This window comes from Neoarius graeffei, chromosome 14 (assembly GCF_027579695.1).
Source record: "Neoarius graeffei isolate fNeoGra1 chromosome 14, fNeoGra1.pri, whole genome shotgun sequence".
NCBI lineage: Eukaryota > Metazoa > Chordata > Actinopteri > Siluriformes > Ariidae > Neoarius > Neoarius graeffei.
This window is the reverse complement of record NC_083582.1, coordinates 22,114,403-22,138,691: the sequence shown is the minus strand read 5'-3', so window position 1 is coordinate 22,138,691 and position 24,289 is coordinate 22,114,403. Positions and strand designations below refer to the sequence as shown.

General features: G+C 44.0%; 1 protein-coding gene across 3 annotated transcripts in view; it reads right to left on the bottom strand.

Annotated features, from left to right (window-relative positions):
• The window catches only part of vkorc1 (vitamin K epoxide reductase complex, subunit 1), a 56,370-nt gene that overhangs the window by 18,424 nt on the left and 13,657 nt on the right, over positions 1–24,289 (bottom strand). For 2 of the 3 annotated variants that reach the window (XM_060939417.1, XM_060939418.1), the window contains exon 2: positions 888–999. The exons of the other annotated variant lie outside the window; for it this stretch is intronic. In XM_060939417.1, coding sequence (XP_060795400.1) covers positions 888–999 — 112 coding nt within the window. The remainder of the gene's footprint in view (positions 1–887; positions 1,000–24,289) is intronic. 3 annotated transcript variants of the gene reach the window in all.

The following is a 24,289-nucleotide window of genomic DNA, read 5'->3' as shown; positions in this document are numbered from 1 at the left end:
TTGTTTACCATTCGCAAACCGATGGACTGGTCAAATGATTTAATCAAACACTTAAAAACATGATTCGTAAGTTCTTTCACAGGGATGCTAGAAATTGGAATAGGTGGCCAGACCCTATGTTGTTTGCAGTGCGCAAGGTCCCACAAGCCTCCATCAGGTTTCCCCGTTTGAATTGCTGTATGGGCACAAGCCCTGTGGCATCTTGGACATCATTAGAGAAAATTGGGACAAGGAACCTTCTCAAAGCAAAAATTAAATTCAGTACATTCTTGACTCAAGGCAGCAACAGGAGCAGTCTGGTGGTCTTAGTTCCCAAGACCGATGGTACAGTATGGTTCTGTGTAGATTATAGAAGAGTCAATATGGTATCTAAATTTGACACATATCCGATGCCTTGCATTGATGAACTGTTCAATCAGTTAGGTGTGGCCTGATTTTATTCAACACTGGATCCAATAAAGGGATATTGGCAGATCTCCTTGACTCAATTGTCCCATGAAAACAATGGCCTTTTCCACTCCATTTGTTTTACAGCAATTTGTCATTCTTTTCTTTGGGGTGTTTGGGGCCTCAATGATGTTTTAGTATCTCATGGACAGAATCCTTCATCCCCACAGTGTGTATGCTGTTGCCTATTTAGATGATGTTATGTAATGACTGGCAGCAGCATTTCCAACACCTAAGGGCTGTCTTAAGGTCTCTGAAGTGCGCAGCACTCATGGCAAACCCAAAGAACAGGGTATCTGCACATTTTTCAAGTACAAATTTAAAGACTTTTAAGACCTTTTCAAGACCTCTAAATGGAAAAATTAAGACTGTACCATGGCAAAGAAAATGATAAATACAACAACTTAAAACTGTTTTCTGCAATATTTTTTTTTACTAACCTTAAGAAGAATGCACACAATTGGTGAACAACGGGGTGCATCAATGGCAACTGTTAGACATGCAAACAGCTGAAGCAAAGTCGTGTGTTTTGGGCCTGCAGAAGTACTGTAGCTGCAAGGAGAAGACTGGTGTTTACTGGAGAAAACACCATGAATCATTCCAAAAACGAAAACAATAAACGGCAAGTAAAACTAGCTGAACAACCTTTGCCGGCATTATTTCAATCCCCAAAGATCATCTTTGATGGTGTGTGATTTTGTGTCCGACAGCAAAATCAGTCTGAGTGTCGTACAGTATACAGCTGGCTGAGGAAGTTCTCGAGTATCTTCTGCATTATAGCAGGTAACAGCATAAACCTGTTTATGCAGTCATACAATCATCAGAGCGTTACATTAAACACAGAAAAACAACTGTCACCTTTCATAACCATTATCAATATTAATGTGTTGTAATAACTGTAAACTAATTATCATCAGTGCAATTGTTATATCAATGTTCATTATTCAAAAATCATTAATTATTATCTATAATCCATGAATAATTGTTTGTATTACTACTAATAATAAAAATAACTACTTTTTTAATAATAATTTTTAAAAAATTAACTCAATTTTATCACATTTTAATAATCACTACTTATTAGCTATATTAATTAATAGAGTAGCAATTATTATAATTCAGTATTATTAATTACTACTTAATTAATAAGCAGTGATTATCAAAATGTAATTTAATAATAAGTAGTAATTATTATTATCAACTACTAAATTATACTAATAAATAAGTAGTGATTATTAAAATGCTATAAAATTGAGTTATAAGATTAGTTAAAATTATTATTAAAAAAGTATTAATTATTATTATTATTAGTAGTAGTAGTAGTAGTGATACAAACAATTATTCATGGATTATAGCTAACAATGTTTTTAATAGTGAACACTGATATAACAATTGAACTGATAATAATAATAATATTAACAAGTATTACTAGTAGTATTATTGTTTATTATTATTAGTAGTAGTGCAGTTATTTTATATCAATGTTCACTATTTAAAACAATTATCTATAATCCATGAGTATTTGTTTGTATTCTACCAATTACTACTTTTTAATCATATTTGTAATATTTCAATGGCCTTTCAATATTTCCATATTTGGAATATTTGTAATAACTTTTAATAACTTAATTTTATAACATTTAATAATCCCTAGTACTTATTAATCACTAATTCATAAGTAGTAATGATTAATAATCAATAATAATTATTATTACTACTAATTATTATTAGTGGTTGTTATTATTATTCTTATTATTATATTAAAAACACTTGTAGACGATAGGTAATAAAACTAAAAAACTTTTTATACAAATTATTTATATTGTACTATATTTAGAATTATTGTATTTTCTGGAGTTCTTTTTAATTGAGTTTTGAAATAAAGGTTGTTTATATATTTATATTAAACTTAGTACAATAAACAATGTTAATTAAGTAAAAAAATGATGCTAATCATTATTATTATTAGTATTTCCTATAAGCCTCATTTTCTACCTGACTCTTGTGCGCATGCACGAACCCCCCTGCATTTCACTCCGGAGCGCTTGACCTCTAACACATACACGGGCGCCTTGTGTCCGTGAAAAACCAGTTTCCCAGTCCGCCGTGTCCCCAGCGCTGCGTTACCGTCTTTAAACACATTTGTGCGATCCAGCGCTTTTTATCGCACACGATTCTTCTCCTTATTTTGGGGGTATTTGTCATCCCCCAACCACTTGTCATTAAGCAGACATCTTCCCATAATTATCAACGCTTTCTAGAGCCCACGTAAGCTACCTGCGTATCTCACTCTTCACAACCACCACACCACACTTCCTCCAGTAGCCTCCTAACGTTAGTTCTTGATCTATGGAATGCACAGAACGCACAGAACCAATGCTGCCCCCAAAAGGTACGCTGGTCACTTTTAAAATTACGGTCAAAAAAAATACGCCAAACCAGATGGAGACATTTCACTCGTTCGGTCCAATATTAAATTTAATACCTCCCTTTCGAAAATTCCAGTCATTCCAAACAATTTAAGACGTTTTTAGGCCTTGAAAACCGAAAGTTGTATTTAAGACTTTTTAAGGACCCGTGGGAACCCTGAAGAAGTGTGCAATTAGGTGGGTGGAAGTATGGTATCTGGGCTTCCACTTGGGTCATGTGTAGGTATGTCCCCAAATTGATAAGACAGCAGCAATTGCAGCCTTCCTGAGACCTAATACCAAAAAGGGGGTGAGGTGGTTCCTGGGGCTGACTGGCTATTATAGGCGTGACTGAACTCACTAAAAAAGGGGCACCAGTGGACAGAACCATGCAAATGGCCTTTCACACAGGTTAAAGTGGTTTTGCGTGGGAGCCCGCTCCATTCTCCTGACTATTTTCTCTGTGGCAGTGGGGGTGTAGTTGAGGGCCGGTTTGTGAATGGAGAGCGAAGCCAGGGAAGGTGAGTGGCAAAGTGGAAGCACCTGCTATTGATTAACCTTCATCCTACCAAGTGGGGTCCATCTGGACCCCGCACCTATATGTTTGTTTGCCATTTTAAAAATATGTGACATACTGCCTCACCGTTTTATGAATTTGTCGGAATTTATGTCTTAATTAAAACACTAAAGCACCGGAAGATCAGCTTTTTGCATTGTGAAGGTATAATTAATTTGTTACTGGGGTCCAACCGGACTTCAGAGTAAAGTTTATCTGTCTTTCATTTTATAATTGAATAGCACACTGAAAGTTAACTTCTTTTATGTTCCATAATGAAACTACCAAGGCATTCCTTCTTGGGGTCCGTGTGGACCCCACTGCTGCAATAAGCACAGGCTGCAAAACAAAAGCCCTAAATTATTTTACAATTACTTTTTTGTTTTAAATTCTGTAAGAAAAGACCCAAGTTGTAATCCAGAATGTTTTACAGCTGCATGAGCTGCAAAAATCATGTATATAGTGCCAATTTTTTTTGTGGCGCTATAATTTGCTACATGTATGCTAGTTATTGCAATATTATTGCAATGTTATTGCATTTATAATACATCATTGATATTCAGCCATAGTGGATTTTGTTCTTCAATAAAGTTATGTCTGTTTGCTGCATTGAATTGGTTCTTACTGCATTGATTTCAAGGTATTCCCTCCTGGGGTCCATACGGACCCCACCTGGTAGTTTGTGTATGTAAAATTGGCTGGTAGGATGAAATTTAAGTGTGTTCTTTATGCCTTGGGCCCTTTAGTGTATTGCTGTTATTAATACAAGATGTTCTGAACAAAATGTATCTGGTGATTTTGTCTTTATAAGCTTTAATTTTAAAGAAAAGTATTGGGGTCCAAACGGACCCCACATGGTAAGATTAAGGTGTAAAATAGCATGGTAGGATGAAGGTTAATGTGCTGTGTCTGTGTGTTTATGTGCAGTGATGGGGAGCAGATAACAGGTGGAGAAGAGCAGAGAGAGGTGGTTCCCTGGCTGAAATCACGCAGTGATTGTGGCAGTTATATAATTTAAGTCCGCTGAAAAGCATGTTTCTTTTTGAGTTATGGTTTTGAAATAAAACTGAGCCTGAACCCGCCTGCCTGTTCATGTAGCATCCACCACTGTCAGGGAAACGTTACACTCTCCCTTTAGTTTTGCAGATGGACGCATCAGACAGAGGGCTGGGGGCAGTTTTGTCCCAGGTGGTCAAGGGGGAGGAGTGCACAAAGCTGTACATCAGCCACAAACTCTCGATGCAAGAGTCGTACAGCACCATCGAGAAGGAGTGTCTAGCCATCAAGTGGGCAGTCCTCACTCTCCAGTACTACCTGCTAGGATGTCCTTTCACCCTCTGTTCCTACTATGCCCTGCTCCAGTGGCTCCACCACATGAAGGATGCCAATGCGCGGATCACTTGTTGGTATCTAGCTCTTCAGCACTTTAAATTCGAGGTGGTCCACAGGCCGGGGGCACAGATGGTGGTGGCAGATTACCTCTCCTGCCAGGGGGGAGTCAGCTGCAGGCCAGACAGCTCCCCAGCCTGAGTCGGGCAGTGGGGGTATGTAGCAGCAAGGGTGTGATTGAGCATCAGCTGTGAATGGCGAGGAGTCAAGTTGAACCAGCAGGTAGCATGTGATGAGTTACATCTGTGTCTAATTACTGGCTGTCTATTAATGTGTGTCTCTGTGTGTCTTTCAGATAGCCAGGAACCAGAGAGACAGTTGTCACCCCACATGTGTTTGTGTGTGTGTAGTGTTCCTATGTGGTAGAATTAAAATCACTGAAAAGTGAAACCAGCAAGAAATTAAAAAAAAAAAAACACACCTGTATTGTTAAGTCTACCTCCCAGTTCCTCATTTACCGCAGCATAAAAGTTGTCACAAATATATAAAGTTTGTTTGGGGGGCCACAATGTCTTTCTATAATGAAATATATGTAAGGGATAATGTACAGCGAACTGGTCATTATTGCAAATTACTTAAACCCTGACAGGGTGATGCAGGCCCCTAACGTGAAGCAGAGGGGTTCACCTTGAAGCAGTTTATTTTGTGATAGTGCCTGGCTCACTCTGCATAATCCCTGGGTTTCCCCTAAAGCGTCATAGCGTAGCGGCCTCGCTACACTTAATTTATTGACCTTAGTGATATGCCACTACCCATTAAACCACTGCCGCAATGCTTAAAATTTAGGCCTACCAGGGATGGCGTTAACACAGAAATCATGCATTTTTACGTACAAAAATGCATGTTCAGAATTTTAATGTGTCTCGGGATGCAGGGCTCCTACTTGATTTTTTTCCCAATTGCTTCGGTAAATCTGTTAGATTTATGTTGTTTAACAAACAAAGCAAAAGTGAACAGAACGAAAAAGTCACAGCATCGTGGTCGCTTTTATGTGACATCATCGCAACTGTGGATATCTGGATGTGGGCTTTGGATGTGATGTATTTTATTTGACCTAATGCTTGGCTCAGCTAGCAGCATGCATATGTACTGACAATGTAGACTAGGCTAAAGACCATAAAATATGTGAGCTCTAGGCTCTGGCTTGTTTATTACTATTATAAGTAATAAACAATACTTCCTGCTTCCTGAGTTGTTCGCGCCAAGTCCTTTTTTCCCGCGAGTGCCGGCGTTAATTACTAATCCTTTTTTAACTTTTTTTCTACAAATAAATTTCCAGTATTCTCTTCATTTTTATTGTACTGTCGCTTTCATTTTTGTACTTTTCACTTTCGCTTTCCTTTTTCCGTTTTTTTTTCCCGGTTTTTTTCTCTTTCTTTTTTCGGAAGAACGCCGAGACCGGAAGCTTTCTTTTTCTCTCCTCCTGTGTAAAGACCACAAGCGGAGGCCATCCACATCTGATCTGCTTTAATATCAACAGATCTTCATTTAAGGTACGTGAATCTTTTCATCATGGCACACCTTCAGCCTGTTCAGTGTGCTGAGTGCAGGATGTTTAGTCATTCTTCCTCCGTCACTAGCGATAGCTTTATTAGCTTTACTTGTGATAAGTGCAGATTAGTTAGCTCTCTGACGGAGAAGATTACAGTGCTAGAAGCGCGTGTCCAGGCTTTAGAGCAGGTTAGTGAGCATGAGAACAGTGTAGTTTCTGTTAGGGAAAGTCTGGACGCCCTAGGTGGAGTTAGCAATCCCCCAACTCCGGCATTAGAGCCCTTACAGCGGGGCGAATGGGTGACGGCTCGGCGGCATAAGCGTAGAGCCAAAGCTACCGCTGAGGCTCGCCCACGGGAGCACCACTCCTCTCCGCGTCACGTGTCGAACAGGTTTGCTCTCCTTAGTGATGCACCCACTGAGAAACCTGAAAGAGCTCTGGTTATAGGGGACTCTATCATACGGCACGTGAAATTAGCTCAGCCTTTAGGGGCACCAGCAGCTTTAGTCAGGTGTATACCGGGAGCCAGGGCGCCGGACATAGCAGGTAATCTTAGGGTCCTAGGCAAGCACAGGTTCTCAAAGATAGTTATCCATGCAGGAGCTAATGATATACGCCTTCGTCAGTCTGAGGTTACTAAGAGTAACTTTGTAGAGGTGTTTAAATTAGCAAAGGCGATGTCCGATGCTGTAGTATGCTCTGGTCCCATCCCAATGCGGCGTGGGCTAATTTTGAGGGCACTGCTGGCCTGTTAGGGCGGGACGGTATCCATCCCACTCGGGAAGGTGCTGCTCTCATTTCCTGCAGCATAGGTCATAGTCTCAGAACAGGCCTAGTTAATTTCTGACAATCCAGAGCCAAGGCCAGGGAGCAGACGAACAGGCTAAACCGACTGTCTGCTAGCTGCACAGAGTCGTCACTCAGGGCCCACTACATCGAGACTGTGTCTGTTCCCCGAGCTCAACAAAAAGGTAGAAATTTTCAGAGAGTTTGTTCCAGTAACCTAATCAATATAAAATTAGATCATACTGACTGTACAGCTGCTGCCAGCACCTTTGATCTAAAGGTGGGGCTATTAAATATTAGATCTCTTACATCTAAAGTGCTAATGGTTAATGAACTCATTACTGATCAGGAGTTTAATGTACTGTGTTTAACAGAAACATGGATTAAGCCAAATGAATATATAGCATTAAATGAAGCGAGTCCTCCTGGATACAGTTATATACACCAGCCTAGTCTAACTGGCAGAGGAGGAGGCGTCGCGGTTATTTATAATGATTAACTAGGTGTAACACACAAACCTGGTTATAAATTTAATACATTTGAAGTTCTTCATACTCATATAATGTATGTAGCCTCGAAAAATAAGTCTACCCAGTTAATTCCATTGCTTATTATTTACAGGCCCCCGGGGCCATATTCTGAGTTTCTTTCTGAATTTGCAGATTTTATCTCAGATCTGGTTATTTCCTTAGACAAAGCTTTTGTTGTCGGAGATTTTAATATTCACTTCGATAACCCAGAAGACCCTTTAAAAACAACGTTTGTGTCCATCTTAGACTCAGCCGGGATTAAGCAGAATGTCATAGGACCGACCCATAATGGTGGTCACACCCTTGATCAAATACTAACATTCAGATTATTCATTCATTCATTATCTCTAGCCGCTTTATCCTTCTACAGGGTCGCAGGCAAGCTGGAGCCTATCCCAGCTGACTACGGGCGAAAGGCAGGGTACACCCTGGACAAGTTGCCAGGACATCACAGGGCTGACACATAGACACAGACAACCATTCACACTCACATTCACACCTACGGTCAATTTAGAGTCACCAGTTAACCTAACCTGCATGTCTTTGGACTGTGGGGGAAACCGGAGCACCCGGAGGAAACCCACGCGGACACGGGGAGAACATGCAAACTCCGCACAGAAAGGCCCTCGCCGGCCCCGGGGCTCGAACCCAGGACCTTCTTGCTGTGAGGCGACAGCGCTAACCACTACACCACCGTGCCGCCCACATTCAGATTAAACGTAGATAATATAGTCATACTTCCACAGTCTGAAGTTATCTCAGATCATTGTCTCATCTCATTCAAGATATGTCTGAGTAATAATATATGCACCTCACCACGCTACTGTATTAAACGAACTTTCACGTCAACTACTGCACAGAGCTTTATAAATGATCTCCCAGAGCTGTCAACTTTGATTGGGTCACTGTCAGCCCCTGCAGAACTTGATCAGGCAACTGAATGCTTAGAGTCAACATTCCGCCATACTTTAGATAATGTAGCTCCTCTAAAAAGGAAAATGGTCAGAGACAAAAAATTAGCACCCTGGTATAATGATGACACTCGCACATTAAAACAGACCACTCGAAAATTGGAACGTAAATGGCGTCAAACAAAATTGGTATTGTTCAAATTAGCTTGGAAGGAGAGCTTCCTGAAGTATAGAAAAGCTCTTAGTGCTGGGAGATCAACATATTTCTCCTCCCTAATAGAAGATAACAAAAATAATCCTAGATTCCTATTTAATACTGTAGCAAAATTAACCAGGAATAAGTCCACTATCAACACATGCACACCTGCAGTATGTAGTAGCAACGACTTCATGAATTTTTTTAATGACAAAATTGAGAATATCCGACAAAAAATTCAAACTACTAATTTGAGGTTAGACAATGAAAGTGACCTTGTAGTTAACAATATAACTGTATCAGATCATCAGTTAGAATGTTTTACTCCCCTAAAAGAAACTGAATTACTTTCATTAATCTCTACATCAAAAGCCTCAACTTGTGTACTAGATCCCTTACCGACACATCTATTCAAACAGATAATGCCTGGAGTAATTGAACCGCTTCTAAAAATAATAAATTCTTCTCTTATGATTGGCTATGTACCCAAATCCTTTAAACTAGCAGTTATCAAACCCCTGATTAAAAAACCTGACCTTGATCCCTGTCAGCTGTCCAATTATCGGCCAATATCAAACCTCCCCTTTATCTCCAAGATCCTTGAAAAAGCTGTGGCACAGCAGTTATGCTCATATTTACATAGGAATAACATCCATGAAATGTATCAGTCAGGATTTAGACCTCATCATAGCACAGACACAGCACTGGTTAAAGTAGTAAACGACCTACTGTTGGCGTCTGATCAGGGCTGTGTCTCGCTACTTGTGTTGCTTGACCTTAGTGCAGCATTTGATACCATTGATCATTCCATTCTTCTGGATAGACTAGAAAATGTTGTGGGAGTTAAGGGAATGGCCCTCTCCTGGCTCAGGTCTTATCTAACTGGTCGTTATCAGTATGTTGGTATAAATGGTGATATTTCTAGATGTACCGAGGTAAAGTTTGGTGTTCCACAAGGTTCTGTCTTGGGTCCACTGCTTTTTTCTCTATATATATGTTACCTCTGGGCGATATTATTCGTAAACATTGTATTAGTTTCCACTGTTATGCTGATGACACACAGTTGTATGTCTCTGCAAAACCTGATGAGAGACACCAGCTTAATAGAATTGAGGAATGTGTTAAGGACATTAGACACTGGATGCTTATTAATTTCCTTCTGCTTAACTCTGACAAGACTGAAGTACTTGTGCTAGGACCACATACAGCTAGAAGTAAGTTTTCTGATTACACAGTGACTCTGGATGGCCTTTCTGTTTCTTCACGTGCAGCAGTAAAAGACCTCGGAGTGATTATTGACCCCAGTCTTTCATTCGAAACTCACATTGATAACATCACCCGGATAGCTTTCTTTCATCTCAGAAATATTGCAAAGATAAGAAATTTAATGTCATTGCATGATGCAGAAAAACTAGTCCATGCTTTCGTTACCTCCAGGTTGGATTATTGTAATGCCTTACTGTCTGGATGTTCCAATAAGTGCATAAACAAGCTCCAGTTAGTTCAAAATGCAGCAGCAAGAGTCCTTACTAGAACTAGAAAATATGACCACATCACACCTGTCTTATCCACACTGCATTGGCTCCCAATCAAATTTCGTATTGATTATAAAATACTACTATTGACCTTTAAAGCACTAAATGGTCTCGCACCACAGTACCTGAGTGAACTTCTGCTCCTCTATGACCCGCCACGCCTACTTAGATCAAAAGGTGCAGGCTATCTGCTGGTACCTCGTATAGTGAAGGCTACATCAGGGGGCAGAGCCTTTTCTTACAAAGCCCCACTGTTATGGAACAGCCTTCCAAGTAATGTTCGGGAATCAGACACAGTCTCAGCATTTAAGTCTAGGCTGAAAACATATCTGTTTAGTCAAGCCTTTTGTTAATGGTGTTTATGAGGTAAAGGAGTAGATCTGGAAGGTCCTCAGACATAGAGTGTTTTGGTAAACTGGGATGTATGGATGCTGTCAGTCCCCACTCGCTTGCTCACTCGAGTTTGTTGACGGTGTAGTGGCTGGCTGCTTTATGTCCCGGGGCTCCCTCATGCCTGTGTTACCTTCTGGCTCTCTCCTTTTAGTTATGCTATCATAGTTAGTTGCCGGAGTCCCTGCTTGTACTCGGTGCAATATGTATACTGCTCCTACTTATTCAGGTGACATTGGGCATACCTAACAACCTGTGTTTTCTTTCCCTCCCCCCCATCCCCAATCTGTCCCTCTGAGTTACATGTTGATCCTGGGATTGAGATGCTGGCCTCTTCTGCCCCTCGGACCTGCTTGATCCATCCTGGTGCCCTGTGTCTGGTCGGAGTTTTATCGCACCGCTCCTGTGAAGGACGGCCCCATGAGGACAGTTGAGGGTTATACCTGTTAAAACTGTTAATATTATAGTCAGGCTGTCTGTTGTTGCCCAAATGAGGATGGGTTCCCTTTTGAGTCTGGTTCCTCTCGAGGTTTCTTCCTCATGTCGTCTGAGGGAGTTTTTCCTTGCCACCGTCGCCACAGGCTTGCTCATTGGGGATAGATTAGGGATAAAATTAGCTCATGTTTTAAGTCGTTCAAATTCTGTAAAGCTGCTTTGCGACAATGTTTATTGTTAAAAGCGCTATACAAATAAACTTGATTTGATTTGATTTAAGTCCACATTTGAGCTTACCTTTGTCATAATAAGGTATTTTTCTTTATTGGGAAATTCCCATAAAAAAAATTTCCCAATAAAGAAAAAAATACCTTATTATGACAAATTATTTTTCTTTATTGGGAAATTCCCACCCCTCCTAGAACTGCCACCTTATTGTGGTGGAGGGGTTTGTGTGCTTGAATGATCCTAGGAGCTATGTTGTCGGGGGCATTATGCCCCTGGTAGGGTTTCCCAAGGCAGACAGGTCCTAGGTGACAGGCCAGACCAAGAGCAGTTCACCAAAAACCCCCTATGGAGAAAAAATCCAGGACCGTGACGTCGCCCGGTAGGACGCAGCCGGGGCCCCACCCTGGAGCCAGGCCCGGGGTTGGGGCTCGTATGCGAGCGCTTGGTGGCCGGGCCTTTGCCCATGGGGCCCGGCCGGGCTCAGCCCGAAGAGGTGACGTGGGCCCGACCTCCTGTGGGTTCACCACCCACAGAGGTAGCAGTAGGGGTTTGGTCCAATGTGGATTGGGTGGCAGTCGAAGGCAGGGGCCTCGACGACCTGATCCCCGGACACAGCGGCTGGCTGTTGGGACATGGAATGTCACTTCGCTGGGGGGGAAGGAGCCTGAGCTTGTGCGGGAGGTTGAGAGGTACCGGCTAGAGATAGTCGGGCTCACCTCCACGCACAGCTTGGGCTCTGAAACCCAGCTCCTCGAGAGGGGCTGGACTTTCCACTTCTCTGGAGTCGCCCATGGTGAGCGGCGGCGGGCTGGTGTGGGCTTGCTTATAGCTCCCCAGCTCAGCCGCCATGTGTTGGAGTTTACCCCAGTGAACGAGAGGGTCGCCTCTCTGCGCCTTCGGATTGGGGAGAGGGCTCTTGCTGTTGTTTGTGCCTACGGGCCAAATAGCAGTATAGAGTATCCGGCCTTCTTGGAGTCCCTGGGAGAGGTACTGAGGGGTGCTCAGACTGGGGACTCCATTGTGCTACTGGGGGACTTCAATGCTCACGTGGGCGACGACAGTGACACCTGGAGGGGCGTGGTTGGGAGGAACGGCCTCCCCGATCTGAACCCGAGTGGTGTTTTGTTATTGGACTTCTGTGCTAGTCACGGTTTGTCCATAACGAACACCATGTTCGAGCATAGGGGTGTCCATAAGTGCACGTGGCACCAGGACACCTTAGGTCGGAGGTCGATGATCGACTTTGTAGTCGTTTCATCTGATCTCCGGCCCTATGTCTTGGACACTCGGGTGAAGAGAGGGGCTGAGCTGTCAACTGATCACCACCTGGTGGTGAGTTGGATCCGCTGGCGGAGGAGGAAGCTGGACAGACCTGGCAGGCCCAAACGTATGGTGAGGGTCTGCTGGGAACGTCTGGCCGAGCACTCTGTTGGGGAGGTCTTTAACTCCCACCTCCGGGAGAGCTTTTCCCAGCTTCCGAGGGAGACGGGGGACATTGAGTCTGAGTGGACCATGTTCTCTACCTCCATTGTGGACGCAGCTGTTTGGAGCTGTGGCCGCAAGGTCTCCGGTGCCTGTCGTGGCGGCAATCCCCGAACCCGGTGGTGGACACCGGAAGTAAGGGATGCCGTCAAGCTGAAGAAGGAGTCCTATCGGGCCATGTTGACCTCCAGGACTCCTGAGGCAGCCGACGGGTATCGGCAGGCCAGGCGTGCTGCAGCTCGGGCAGTTGCGGAGGCAAAAACTCGGAACTGGGAGGAGTTCGGGGAGGCCATGGAGAAGGACTATCGGTCGGCCTCGAAGAAATTCTGGCAAACTGTCCGGCACCTCAGGAGGGGGAAGCAGTACTCTGCCAACACTGTTTACAGTGCGGGTGGGGAGCTGTTGACCTCGACTGGGGACATTGTCGGGCGGTGGAAGGAATACTTTGAGGATCTCCTCAATCCCATCGTCATGTCTTCCACTGAGGAGACTGAGGCTGATGACTCAGAGGTGGACTCATCCATTACCCAAGCCGAAGTCACTGAGGTGGTTTGCAAGCTCCTCGGTGGCAAGGCACCGGGGGTGGATGAGATCCGCCCTGAGTATCTCAAGTCTCTGGATGTTGTGGGGCTGTCTTGGTTGACACGCCTCTGCAGCATCGCGTGGCGGTCGGGGACAGTGCCTCTGGAGTGGCAGACTGGGGTGGTGGTCCCTCTTTTTAAGAAAGGGGACCGGAGAGTGTGCTCCAATTATAGGGGAATCACACTTCTCAGCCTCCCAGGGAAAGTTTACTCCAGGGTACTGGAGAGGAGAATTCGACCGATAGTCGAACCTCGGATCCAGGAGGAACAATGCGGTTTTCGTCCTGGTCGCGGAACACTGGACCAGCTCTATACCCTTCATAGGGTGCTCGAGGGTTCATGGGAGTTTGCCCAACCAGTCCACATGTGCTTTGTGGATCTGGAGAAGGCATTCGACCGTGTCCCCCGTGGTATTCTGTGGGGGGTGCTTCGGGAGTATGGGGTTCGGGGCTCTTTGCTAAGGGCTGTCCGGTCCCTGTACGAACGGAGCAGGAGTCTGGTTCGCATTGCCGGCAGTAAGTCAGACCTGTTCCCAGTGCATGTTGGACTCCGGCAGGGCTGCCCTTTGTCACCGGTTCTGTTCATAATTTTTATGGACAGAATTTCTAGGCGCAGCCAGGGGCCGGAAGGAATCCTGTTTGGGAACCACAGGATTTCATCTCTGCTTTTTGCGGATGATGTTGTCCTGTTGGCTTCTTCAAACCAGGACCTTCAGCATGCACTGGGGCGGTTTGCAGTCGAGTGTGAAGTGGCTGGGATGAGAATCAGCACCTCCAAGTCCGAGGCCATGGTTCTCGACCGGAAAAGGGTGGCTTGCCCTCTCTGGGTTGGTGGAGAAGTCCTGCCTCAAGTGGAGGAGTTTAAGTATCTCGGGATCTTGTTCACGAGTGAGGGAAGGATGGAGCGTGAGATCGACAGGCGGATCGGTGCAGCCTCCGCAGTGATGCGGTCGCTTTACCGGTCCGTCGTGGTGAAGAAGGAGCTGAGCCAAAAGGCGACGCTCTCAATTTACCGGTCGATCTACGTTCCGACTCTCACCTATGGTCATGAGCTTTGGGTAATGACAGAAAGAACAAGATCGCGGATACAAGCGGCTGAAATGAGTTTCCTTCGCAGGGTGGCTAGGCGCTCCCTTAGAGATAGGGTGAGAAGCACAGTCACTCGGGAGGAGCTCGGAGTAGAGCCGCTGCTCCTCCACATCGAGAGGAACCAGCTGAGGTGGCTCGGGCATCTTTTTCGGATGCCTCCTGGACGCCTCCCTGGGGAGGTGTTCCAGGCATGTCCCCCCGGGAGGAGGCCCCGGGGAAGACCCAGGACACGCTGGAGGGACTATGTCTCTCGGCTGGCCTGGGAACGCCTCGGTGTTCTTCCCGAGGAGCTGGCCGAGGTGTCTGGGGAAAGGGAAGTTTGGGCTTCCATGCTTAGACTGCTGCCTCCGCGACCCGGTCCCGGATAAGCGGAAGAAGACGAGACGAGACGAGACGAGGGAAATTCCCATAATATTCCAGCATGCACGAAACCTGCCTCGGAATATTGGTAGGCATCTGTACTTTTGTCTGCCTTTAGCATCGCTGGTGTATTTAGAAGTCCCAAATACGAAATAGTTCAGGATGTCGTAGTGTCCCAAATCCGGTAGCCGGTTTGCTGTACACTTTTAAAGTGGAATAGAAACATTTGTGGGTAAATTAAAAACAATAATCCTTTATTTATTTATTTGTTTGTCTAATGTAAACTCAAGCACAGCAAAATTCCTCTGCTGCATTTAATCCATCTGAAGCAGTGAACATACACATGCGCGCACACACACACACACACACACACACACACACACACACACACACACACACACATACAAGCACAGGTGCATGCACACACACATACACACAGAAAGAGAGATGCATAATAAATAAATACATTTGTGGGTAAATTATATGGATCTGTGATGCTTACACGTTTCAGCTTTTGAATGTAACACAATCTGCTGGTATAAAATAAATTTTTAATCATTTCAGAGACTGCACTGTACTGACTGCAGTCGTCTCGATTTCCACACTATTGCCAAATATGCCATCTGTGCTATTGCCAAAATTTAATGATCAGTATTTTGAACAATTCGTGCCATGTTGCATCACCATTCATTTTGTTTCATGTGAAATAAACTGCAGTCTCCTTTGGAACAGTACACTGCTTGTGAGAAGCAAGTGGGTATTGTATTGACTTTGTTTCTTTTTTTCTGTTTGTAGCGTGGGAATTCAGTAAAATTAAAAGTCAAATATAGCATTTTCCCCAACATGTTGAACTGGTAAAAATCAGCTCTATATGTCACCATAAGCCACGGAATGAACTCTTATATTTCAAAATTTTCCAGGGAAGCATGCCCCCGGACCCCCCTCTTTGCACCTTGCTACACTTGGAAGGGGGGGTTACGCATTTCAGTTTTTCTAGGGGAAACCCTGTGATCCCACTTATTACATGACTACTTACTAAATAAATCAATGGGCTTCATGCAAGAACCACTTGTATGAACAGATTCATGGTGCGTTCATGTGCTATGGGAATTATGGTAAATACCAAACGCAGACATGGAAAGCACACCTGAACGCCCCCTCTTGTGGTATTTTCCACTGGGCAACTCGTAGAAAATTTTGATACACGAGTTGCCGAGATGAGATGAACTTTAACCTTTTCAACATGGCAGCGAGCGGTACAAGACTAGCTTATGAACCAAGAAAGAAGTGGTTTTCACCTACAGAAAGCTGACTCTCACCTTTTAAACGAGTCATGTTATGTATATTATAGCCTAATACAAAATATTCTGTGGCTGTCCAAAGAACGCCAACAATGATCTAGATACTGGCTACTCTCATTGTGGCTACAGCCAAATTTCCAAAAACTGCGTGGCATTCAATGTGTTAAGAAAATCTCTACTCGTCATGATCAGGAAATATTCAGCATTATTTACCTTTTGACTTTTGATAACTCATATTCCTGCTGCAGCTGATGAACAAGGCAATCTATAATTGTTTTAGCCAAATAACAGGCCTGATTCTGAATCTGGTCCACCATCTTTAATTTGTCAACAACAACAAAAGCATGTGAACACAACACACTGGTAAATACCACTTCCCAACTGGAAAATATCATCTTCCCATAGCACATGAACGCAGCATCATTCTTAAGTGGTTTGTACCAGTGATTTACCCCTGCAGCTCATCCAGAATGCTGCAGCTCACCTGGTCTACAACCTCCCTTGTTCTTCCCATGTTACCCCTCTGCTTGCTGACCTGCACTGGCTATCTATCACAACTCGTTTCAAATTTAAGACATTGGTGATAGCTACTTCGCTACCTCCTCATCTCTGCTCCTGCCCAGCCCGCTCAAGACTGCTGTCTGTCCTGGCTCCCGATTGGTGGAACTGCCGACTCCTTGACCACCTTCAAATGCAGGCTGAAGACTCACCTCTTCAAGCTGCGCCTCTCACCTACTTCCCTGCCCACTGTGCAACTGCGTTTCAGTCTAGACCAAACCAGGTTGGTTTGTTTCCTTGGCTGTTTGAGTATTGATACTTCAACAGAACATTACACTAAGTATTGTTGCCACTTTTTCAGTTGGCACTAGAAGTTCAGCACTTTATGTACATGACTTTTGCACTCGTATGTTGCTCCAGATAAGAGTGTCTGCTAAATGCCATGTAATGTAATGTAATTTCGGAGAACTTGCTGCATTCACCAATCTTCTTGTATTTTCAATTTGCTCTTAGGCACAAACACAATTTACGAGTGATCCAGATTTGTTGTCGAAGTCATGTGCAATTAGTCTGCTATTATTTAAACCTAAATTTCTCACTAATTGTACTCTACTAGATTGCATATTTAATTAATTTGAAACAATTTGAGTTTGAAAATCATATATAGCCTACTTCATAATTATGTTGATATTGTCCTGTTTGACTCTACAATTTGAACTATAATATAATTCTAAATTTATTCACATAGCCTAATGCTAAAATCATTAATTTAAACTGTCTATTCATGCAATTGCATAACAGTACAATATCAATATAAACATATCAAACTTTAAAACAACCTAAACTATGCAATAATTTAAGATTAATCAGATGTCAGCATGGTTTTCATTAGTAACCGATTGCCGATCGAAATCATTGGTTGTAATGACGTCTGAATCGGTTGGTTTTCGGCCAAATGCAATTTTCCCATAATTGTTTGAACTTTCTCGTTGGACTTATTTGATAAGGAACGCTGTTACTTGCGCGCCGTTTGGTTGCTGAGGCTGTGTACATGTGACGAGATAAAAGGTGGGAACCGATTGGCTAATCCTTCTTATATCATCCAATCATTTAGCATGTATTAAATTATAGCATATCACATGGTTCACACATGGTAAGATGGCGACCCTATCCTGTATGGTATAGTGTGATGGCGACTGTGAAAAAACGAAAGCGAACGCTGTTCGATTTCAGCTTCACAGAAAAAAAACGGTAAGTCTCACGGAAAATGCCCAGCAGTGTTCTCCACGGGTGCTTTTAAAGCGGCGCACTGCCACGTTATAATTCTGGCCTGCCACCCTTCCCTTCATTTTTTTTCTGCGAAGCTGAAATCAAACAGCGTTCGCTATCAAACATTAAAACAAACTATGCAATAATTTAAGATTCATCAGTTGTCAGCAGAGTTTTCATTAGTAACCGATTTCCAATCAAAATCATCAGTTGTAATGACGTCTGAATCGGTTGTTTTTCAGCCAAATGCAATTTTCCCATAATTGTTCGAACTTTCTCGTTGGACTTATTTGATAAGGAACGCTTGTTACTTGCGCGCCGTTTGGTTGCTGAGGCTGTGTACATGTGACAAGATAAAAGGTGGGAACCGATTGGCTAATCCTTCTTATATTGTCCAATCATTTAGCACGTATTAAATTATAGCATATCACATGGTTCCCACATGGTAAGATGGCGACCCTATCCTGTATGGTATAGCGTGATGGCAACCGCGAAAAAACGGAAGCGAATGCTGTTCGATTTCAGCTTCACAGAAAAAAAAACGGTAAGTCTCGCGGAAAATGCCCAGCAGTGTTCTCCACGGGCGCTTTTAAAGTGGCGCAATGCCACGTTATAATTCTGGCCCGCCACCCTTCCCTTGGCCAAAAAACAAAACCAAAAAAAAAACCACGTAACTTCATCAGTATACACCAAATAAATCGTAAAGTATTCACTTTATTATAATTTTGTAACTATTTAACACGTAGAAGACCATTAAATATGGGGCTACCTGAAGTGACCAAAATAACTAGATAGCAGCTAAATAACTTTGCAGGTGTTTGTAGCGTTATTATGCAACGGTTACGCTTATCTATCGTCTTTTCTGACCATACACAGTTACAGTAATCATATAACAGCACACGCATTAGTTAAGTTCAGGTCTTTTATTTTACGTATCTGTGATCGTGTAGGCAAGAGCTGCATTTTCTTGCTGCTTCAGTGTGGTTGTTTACTGCAGGACTTCTGGGTTCCTGGGTCAAAGGACTAATGAAAACCCTGTGTCAAAAAGCATGAGTTCAATCTCCGAACTTGTAAAGTTCTTCTTTTTTGTCTTTGATGTCATTTTCATGAATGAACACTTCCTGACATATGCAGCAGGACGTGTAGCCTTATATGGTATTACTGAGGCATTAATTATGTTAATTATTTACAATTCACATGAATGTGTGCTGAATTATGCTCAACTGGTATTCATGTTTAAAGAGGGTCATTTACACGGTTATCAGAAGTTAGGAGCATTTGCTGAATCTGACATGGCAAGCCTGCGGTACAAAAAAGTAAGATGAATTTAAGATAAGAATACGAAAATGTTGCACAAGGCCCAATAATATGACACAAAATATTGATTTGCTTCTGCAAATTATGTGATCCATAAGAATGGTCTGTTATACTTAACAGTGAGCTGTTACTTAACAATTACTCATTGAAGGCAAAGTGAATATTGGTGAATAATAATCGAGACGAAGTTGAGGTTATTATTCACTGATATCCACTGAGCATGAGGAAGATAATTGTTTTAGTATAAATACATTATTTTAAAAAAAAAATCGCATTCAACAAAATCACTTATTTCAAACTTCAAAAGCGGCATGCAAATGTAATAAAGGTGCACACAGACTTATCTGTCACTTATCTACACCAACTCACATAAAATACTTTGTTATGAAATAGATAAAATCTCATCTCATCATCTCTAGCCGCTTTATCCTTCTACAGGGTCGCAGGCAAGCTGGAGCCTATCCCAGCTGACTACGGGCGAAAGGCGGGGCACACCCTGGACAAGTCGCCAGGTCATCACAGGGCCGACACATAGACACAGACAACCATTCACACTCACACCTACGGTCAATTTAGAGTCACCAGTTAACCTAACCTGCATGTCTTTGGACTGTGGGGGAAACCGGAGCACCCGGAGGAAACCCACGCGGACACGGGGAGAACATGCAAACTCCACACAGAAAGGCCCTCGCCAGCCCCGGGGCTCGAACCCAGGACCTTCTTGCTGTGAGGCGACAGCGCTAACCACTACACCACCGTGCCGCCCGAAATAGATAAAATAAATCACAATTCCACCTTACCTTTGAATAGTTTTAGACCAAACTTTGTAGCATCTTTACTGCTTTTGAAAGAAGTATTACAGATTATGAAAGAAAGCAGGACTTTCTTTCATAATCTGTAATTCTTCCTCACTTACGGTGACAAAGCAATTGGCAGCCATTTTGCCGAGTTGCTCGAGGTGATTATTGAGAAATATACCAAATTTCTCGACCAATCAGTGCGTGTGATTTTCTATAATCACCTCCGTATTACTTATATTCTGTATTTAGTATATACTAAATACATATACTAAAAAGAAATAAAAGACCATATAATTCTGTAACTGACCAATCACAATTGAGTATTCAAATAAGCGCTGTAATAAGAAATAAATAATAATCTCTTATTTTATTACTCTCATCTCGTCTCGTCTCCTTCCACTTATCCGGGGCCGGGTCGCGGAGGCAGCAGTCTGAGCATGGAAGCCCAAACTTCCCTTTCCCCAGACACCTCGGCCAGCTCCTCGGGAAGAACACCGAGGCATTCCCAGGCCAGCCGAGAGACATAGTCCCTCCAGCGTGTCCTGGGTCTTCCCCGGGGCCTCCTCCCGGGGGGACATGCCTGGAACACCTCCCCAGGGAGCCGTCCAGGAGGCATCCGAAAGAGATGCCCGAGCCACCTCAGCTGATTCCTCTCGATGTGGAGGAGCAGCGGCTCTACTCCGAGCTCCTCCCGAGTGACTGTGCTTCTCACCCTATCTCTAAGGGAGCGCCCAGCCACCCTGCGAAGGAAACTCATTTCGGCCGCTTGTATCCGCGATCTTGTTCTTTTGGTCATTACCCAAAGCTCATGACCATAGGTGAGAGTCAGAACATAGATCGACCGGTAAATCGAGAGCTTCACCTTTTGGCTCGGCTCCTTCTTCACCACAACAGACCGGTAAAGCGACCGCATCACTGCAGAGGCTGCACCGATCCGCCTGTCAACCTCACGCTCTATCCTTCCCTCACTCGTGAACAAGATCCCGAGATACTTAAACTCCTCCACTTGAGGCAGGACTTCTCCACCAACCTGGAGAGGGCAAGCCACCCTTTTCCGGTCGAGAACCAAGGCCTCGGACTTGGAGGTGCTGATTCTCATCCCAGCCGCTTCACACTCGGCTGCAAACCACCCCAGTGCATGCTGAAGGTCCTGGTTTGAAGAAGCCAACAGGACAACATCATCCGCAAAAAGCAGAGATGAAATCCTGTGGTTCCCAAACAGGATTCCTTCTGGCCCCTGGCTGCGCCTAGAAATTCTGTCCATAAAAATTATGAACAGAACGACAAAGGGCAGCCCTGCCGGAGTCCAACATGCACTGGGAACATATCTGACCTACTGCCGGCAATGCGAACCAGACTCCTGCTCCGTTCGTACAGGGACCGGACAGCCCTTAGCAAAGAGCCCCGAACCCCATACTCCCGAAGCACCCCCCACAGAATACCACGAGGGACACGGTCGAATGCCTTCTCCAGATCCACAAAGCGCATGTGGACTGGTTGGGCAAACTCCCATGAACCCTCAAGCACCCTATGAAAGGTACACTCAAAAAAACCAACATGGGTGTTTGTTACATGAACCTAAGTCTAACATGTCACGGTTGACATTTAGGTCACTCAACAAAATTGTTTCTGGCTAAGTTAACGCATTTTACTTGGGTGGAAATACTTTCCATAATTTTATTATGTTCACTGAGCAAGTTATTTGCAAGTTATTTTTTTTGAGTGTATAGAGCTGGTCCAGTGTTCCGCGACCAGGACGAAAACCGCATTGTTCCTCCTGGATCCGAGGTTTGACTATTGGCTGAATTCTCCTCTCCAGTACCCTGGAGTAAACATTCCCTGGGAGGCTGAGAAGTGTGATTCCCCTATAATTGGAGCACACTCTCCAGTCCCCTTTCTTAAAAAGAGGGACCACAACCCCAGTCTGCCACCCTTAATCGATCAAGGAGAATAATCGATCAAGGACCGTGACGTCGCCCAGTATGGCGCAGCCGGGGCCCCACCCTGGAGCCAGGCCCGGGGTTGGGGCTCGTATGCGAGCGCTTGGTGGCCGGGCCTTTGCCCACGGGGCCCGGCCGGGCTCAGCCCGAAGCGGTGACGTGGGCCCGACCTCCTGTGGGTTCATCACCCACAGAGGTAGCCGTAGGGGGCCGGTGCAGTGTGGATTGGGCGGCAGTTGAAGGCAGGGGCCTCGACAACCTGATCCCCGAACACAGCGGCTAGCTGTTGGGACATATTTTATTACTTATCTACAATTTTATTCTGTAGTGTTCTAAGTGTCTTCCGTATTCATGTAACATGTTTTGATATGCAAATGATCACAATGATGCAATAAATCTTCATTTTAAAGTGAACAGGTCTCCTTGGTGTCATTTTATAGATTTTAACACAAACGTTCAATTTTCTATATAATCGCAAGGTGTAGAGATGAAAACAACAAAATAAAACATTTAAACCTCCCGTCATGAAGCGATGCCTGGAATTCCCTTCCCTTCCGCCGAGAATGGCCCAAACTGGAAATAACGTAGATTGGTGAACACCTGCCTGGAAGGCGCACCAACAGAACATGTTTTCATGACAGATGTGAGCTATGAGCTGTGTCCGAAATCACTCACTCATTTACTACTCCCTATTCGCTATCTAGAGAATTCTTTATAGAGGACTATATAATGAGCTCATTGGTAAAATGAAAAAACACTTTTGGACACTACTCCGCCATGCCGTTACTTACATCATTACTGTCGCATGCTTAAAACGTGCCAGATCAATTGGCTGGTGGGTTTTCAAAATAATATTATATTATAAGATATGGCGGCACGGTGGTGTAGTGGTTAGCGCTGTCGCCTCACAGCAAGAAGGTCCTGGGTTCGAGCCCCGGGGCCGGCGAGGGCCTTTCTGTGCGGAGTTTGCATGTTCTCCCCGTGTCCGCGTGGGTTTCCTCCGGGTGCTCCGGTTTCCCCCACAGTCCAAAGACATGCAGGTTAGGTTAACTGGTGACTCTAAATTGACCGTAGGTGTGAATGTGAGTGCGAATGGTTGTCTGTGTCTATGTGTCAGCCCTGTGATGACCTGGCGACTTGTCCAGGGTGTACCCCGCCTTTCGCCCGTAGTCAGCTGGGATAGGCTCCAGCTTGCCTGCGACCCTGTAGAAGGATAAAGCGGCTAGAGATAATGAATGAATGAATGAATGAATGAATTATAAGATATACAGTATATTAATAATATTATAACATGTATATTATATGTATAGTATATATAATAACTACAATTATTATATATACTAAAAATAAATGTTTTTTGTGACAAATACATATTATACTGAGTATAGAGGATTTCGGCCTACGTCATTGTTTCCATAGCGACAATATTTATGCCGCCATTTTGACGGTCACAAATATGGCGACTACCGGTAGCGATACACTGTTGATCATGACGAAGTCTCATTGTCGAGTATTTTATCCGGCCTAGATGACGCGAGTAAGAAGTGATATCACCAGAAAATCAATGATGCTGGTGTACGTGATCCGTACACGTTACCAGGCTATCTTTTTCTGGCTTTGCAGCGCTGCAGCGCGGGTGATCTTCCTGACCTGTAGTCAGTCGTGTGGGAAATACCAGGGAAAAAACATAAAAGAAAAAGGAGCGAGATGCAGAAAACACCTTCACTATCCAGCGACGTAGGGCATTTACAGGGCGAGCAGAGGGAGAGGTATTTGCAAAAATTGAGGTTAGCAGGCTTAGAGAACGACGTTTACCTGCTTCCACCAGGATTGTTCACTGACGTACGGAAGTACACGAAGCCCTCGTCTTTACCTGACTTCGGCCCACATGATCTGTATACCTATGTCGTTAAAAACCAGGCTGGGTAACATGCCTACATCAGCGGGTCATCCCTGGAGCCGGTGGTCGCCATCTTATTACAGCTAAGGTTTGTTCACATTTTCATTTACTTTCGGTCCTCAGGATAAACAAAATGTTATTAAATGTCATTGAAATAACTTCTTAGTCTGTTGAGACATGGCCCGTTATAAATTTGCTGTTACCAGGCAATGACCAAGAACTGTATTATTAGGGTCGGTGTAGTTGTAGCAGTGCACTAGCAGCTAGCTGTTAGCACTAGCTAATGTCAACAACATAGTAGCTGGTATGTTACTGTAGCAATGTTTACGTTCAGTCATTTGGATGACTGTTAAAACCTTTCAGTCTCAAGTTTTTCCTTTACTGTATTTACTAGTTTACTGAGCTAGCGCGCTAGCTCGGGCAGGCTGGGAGCGAGCGCGCTAGCTCGGG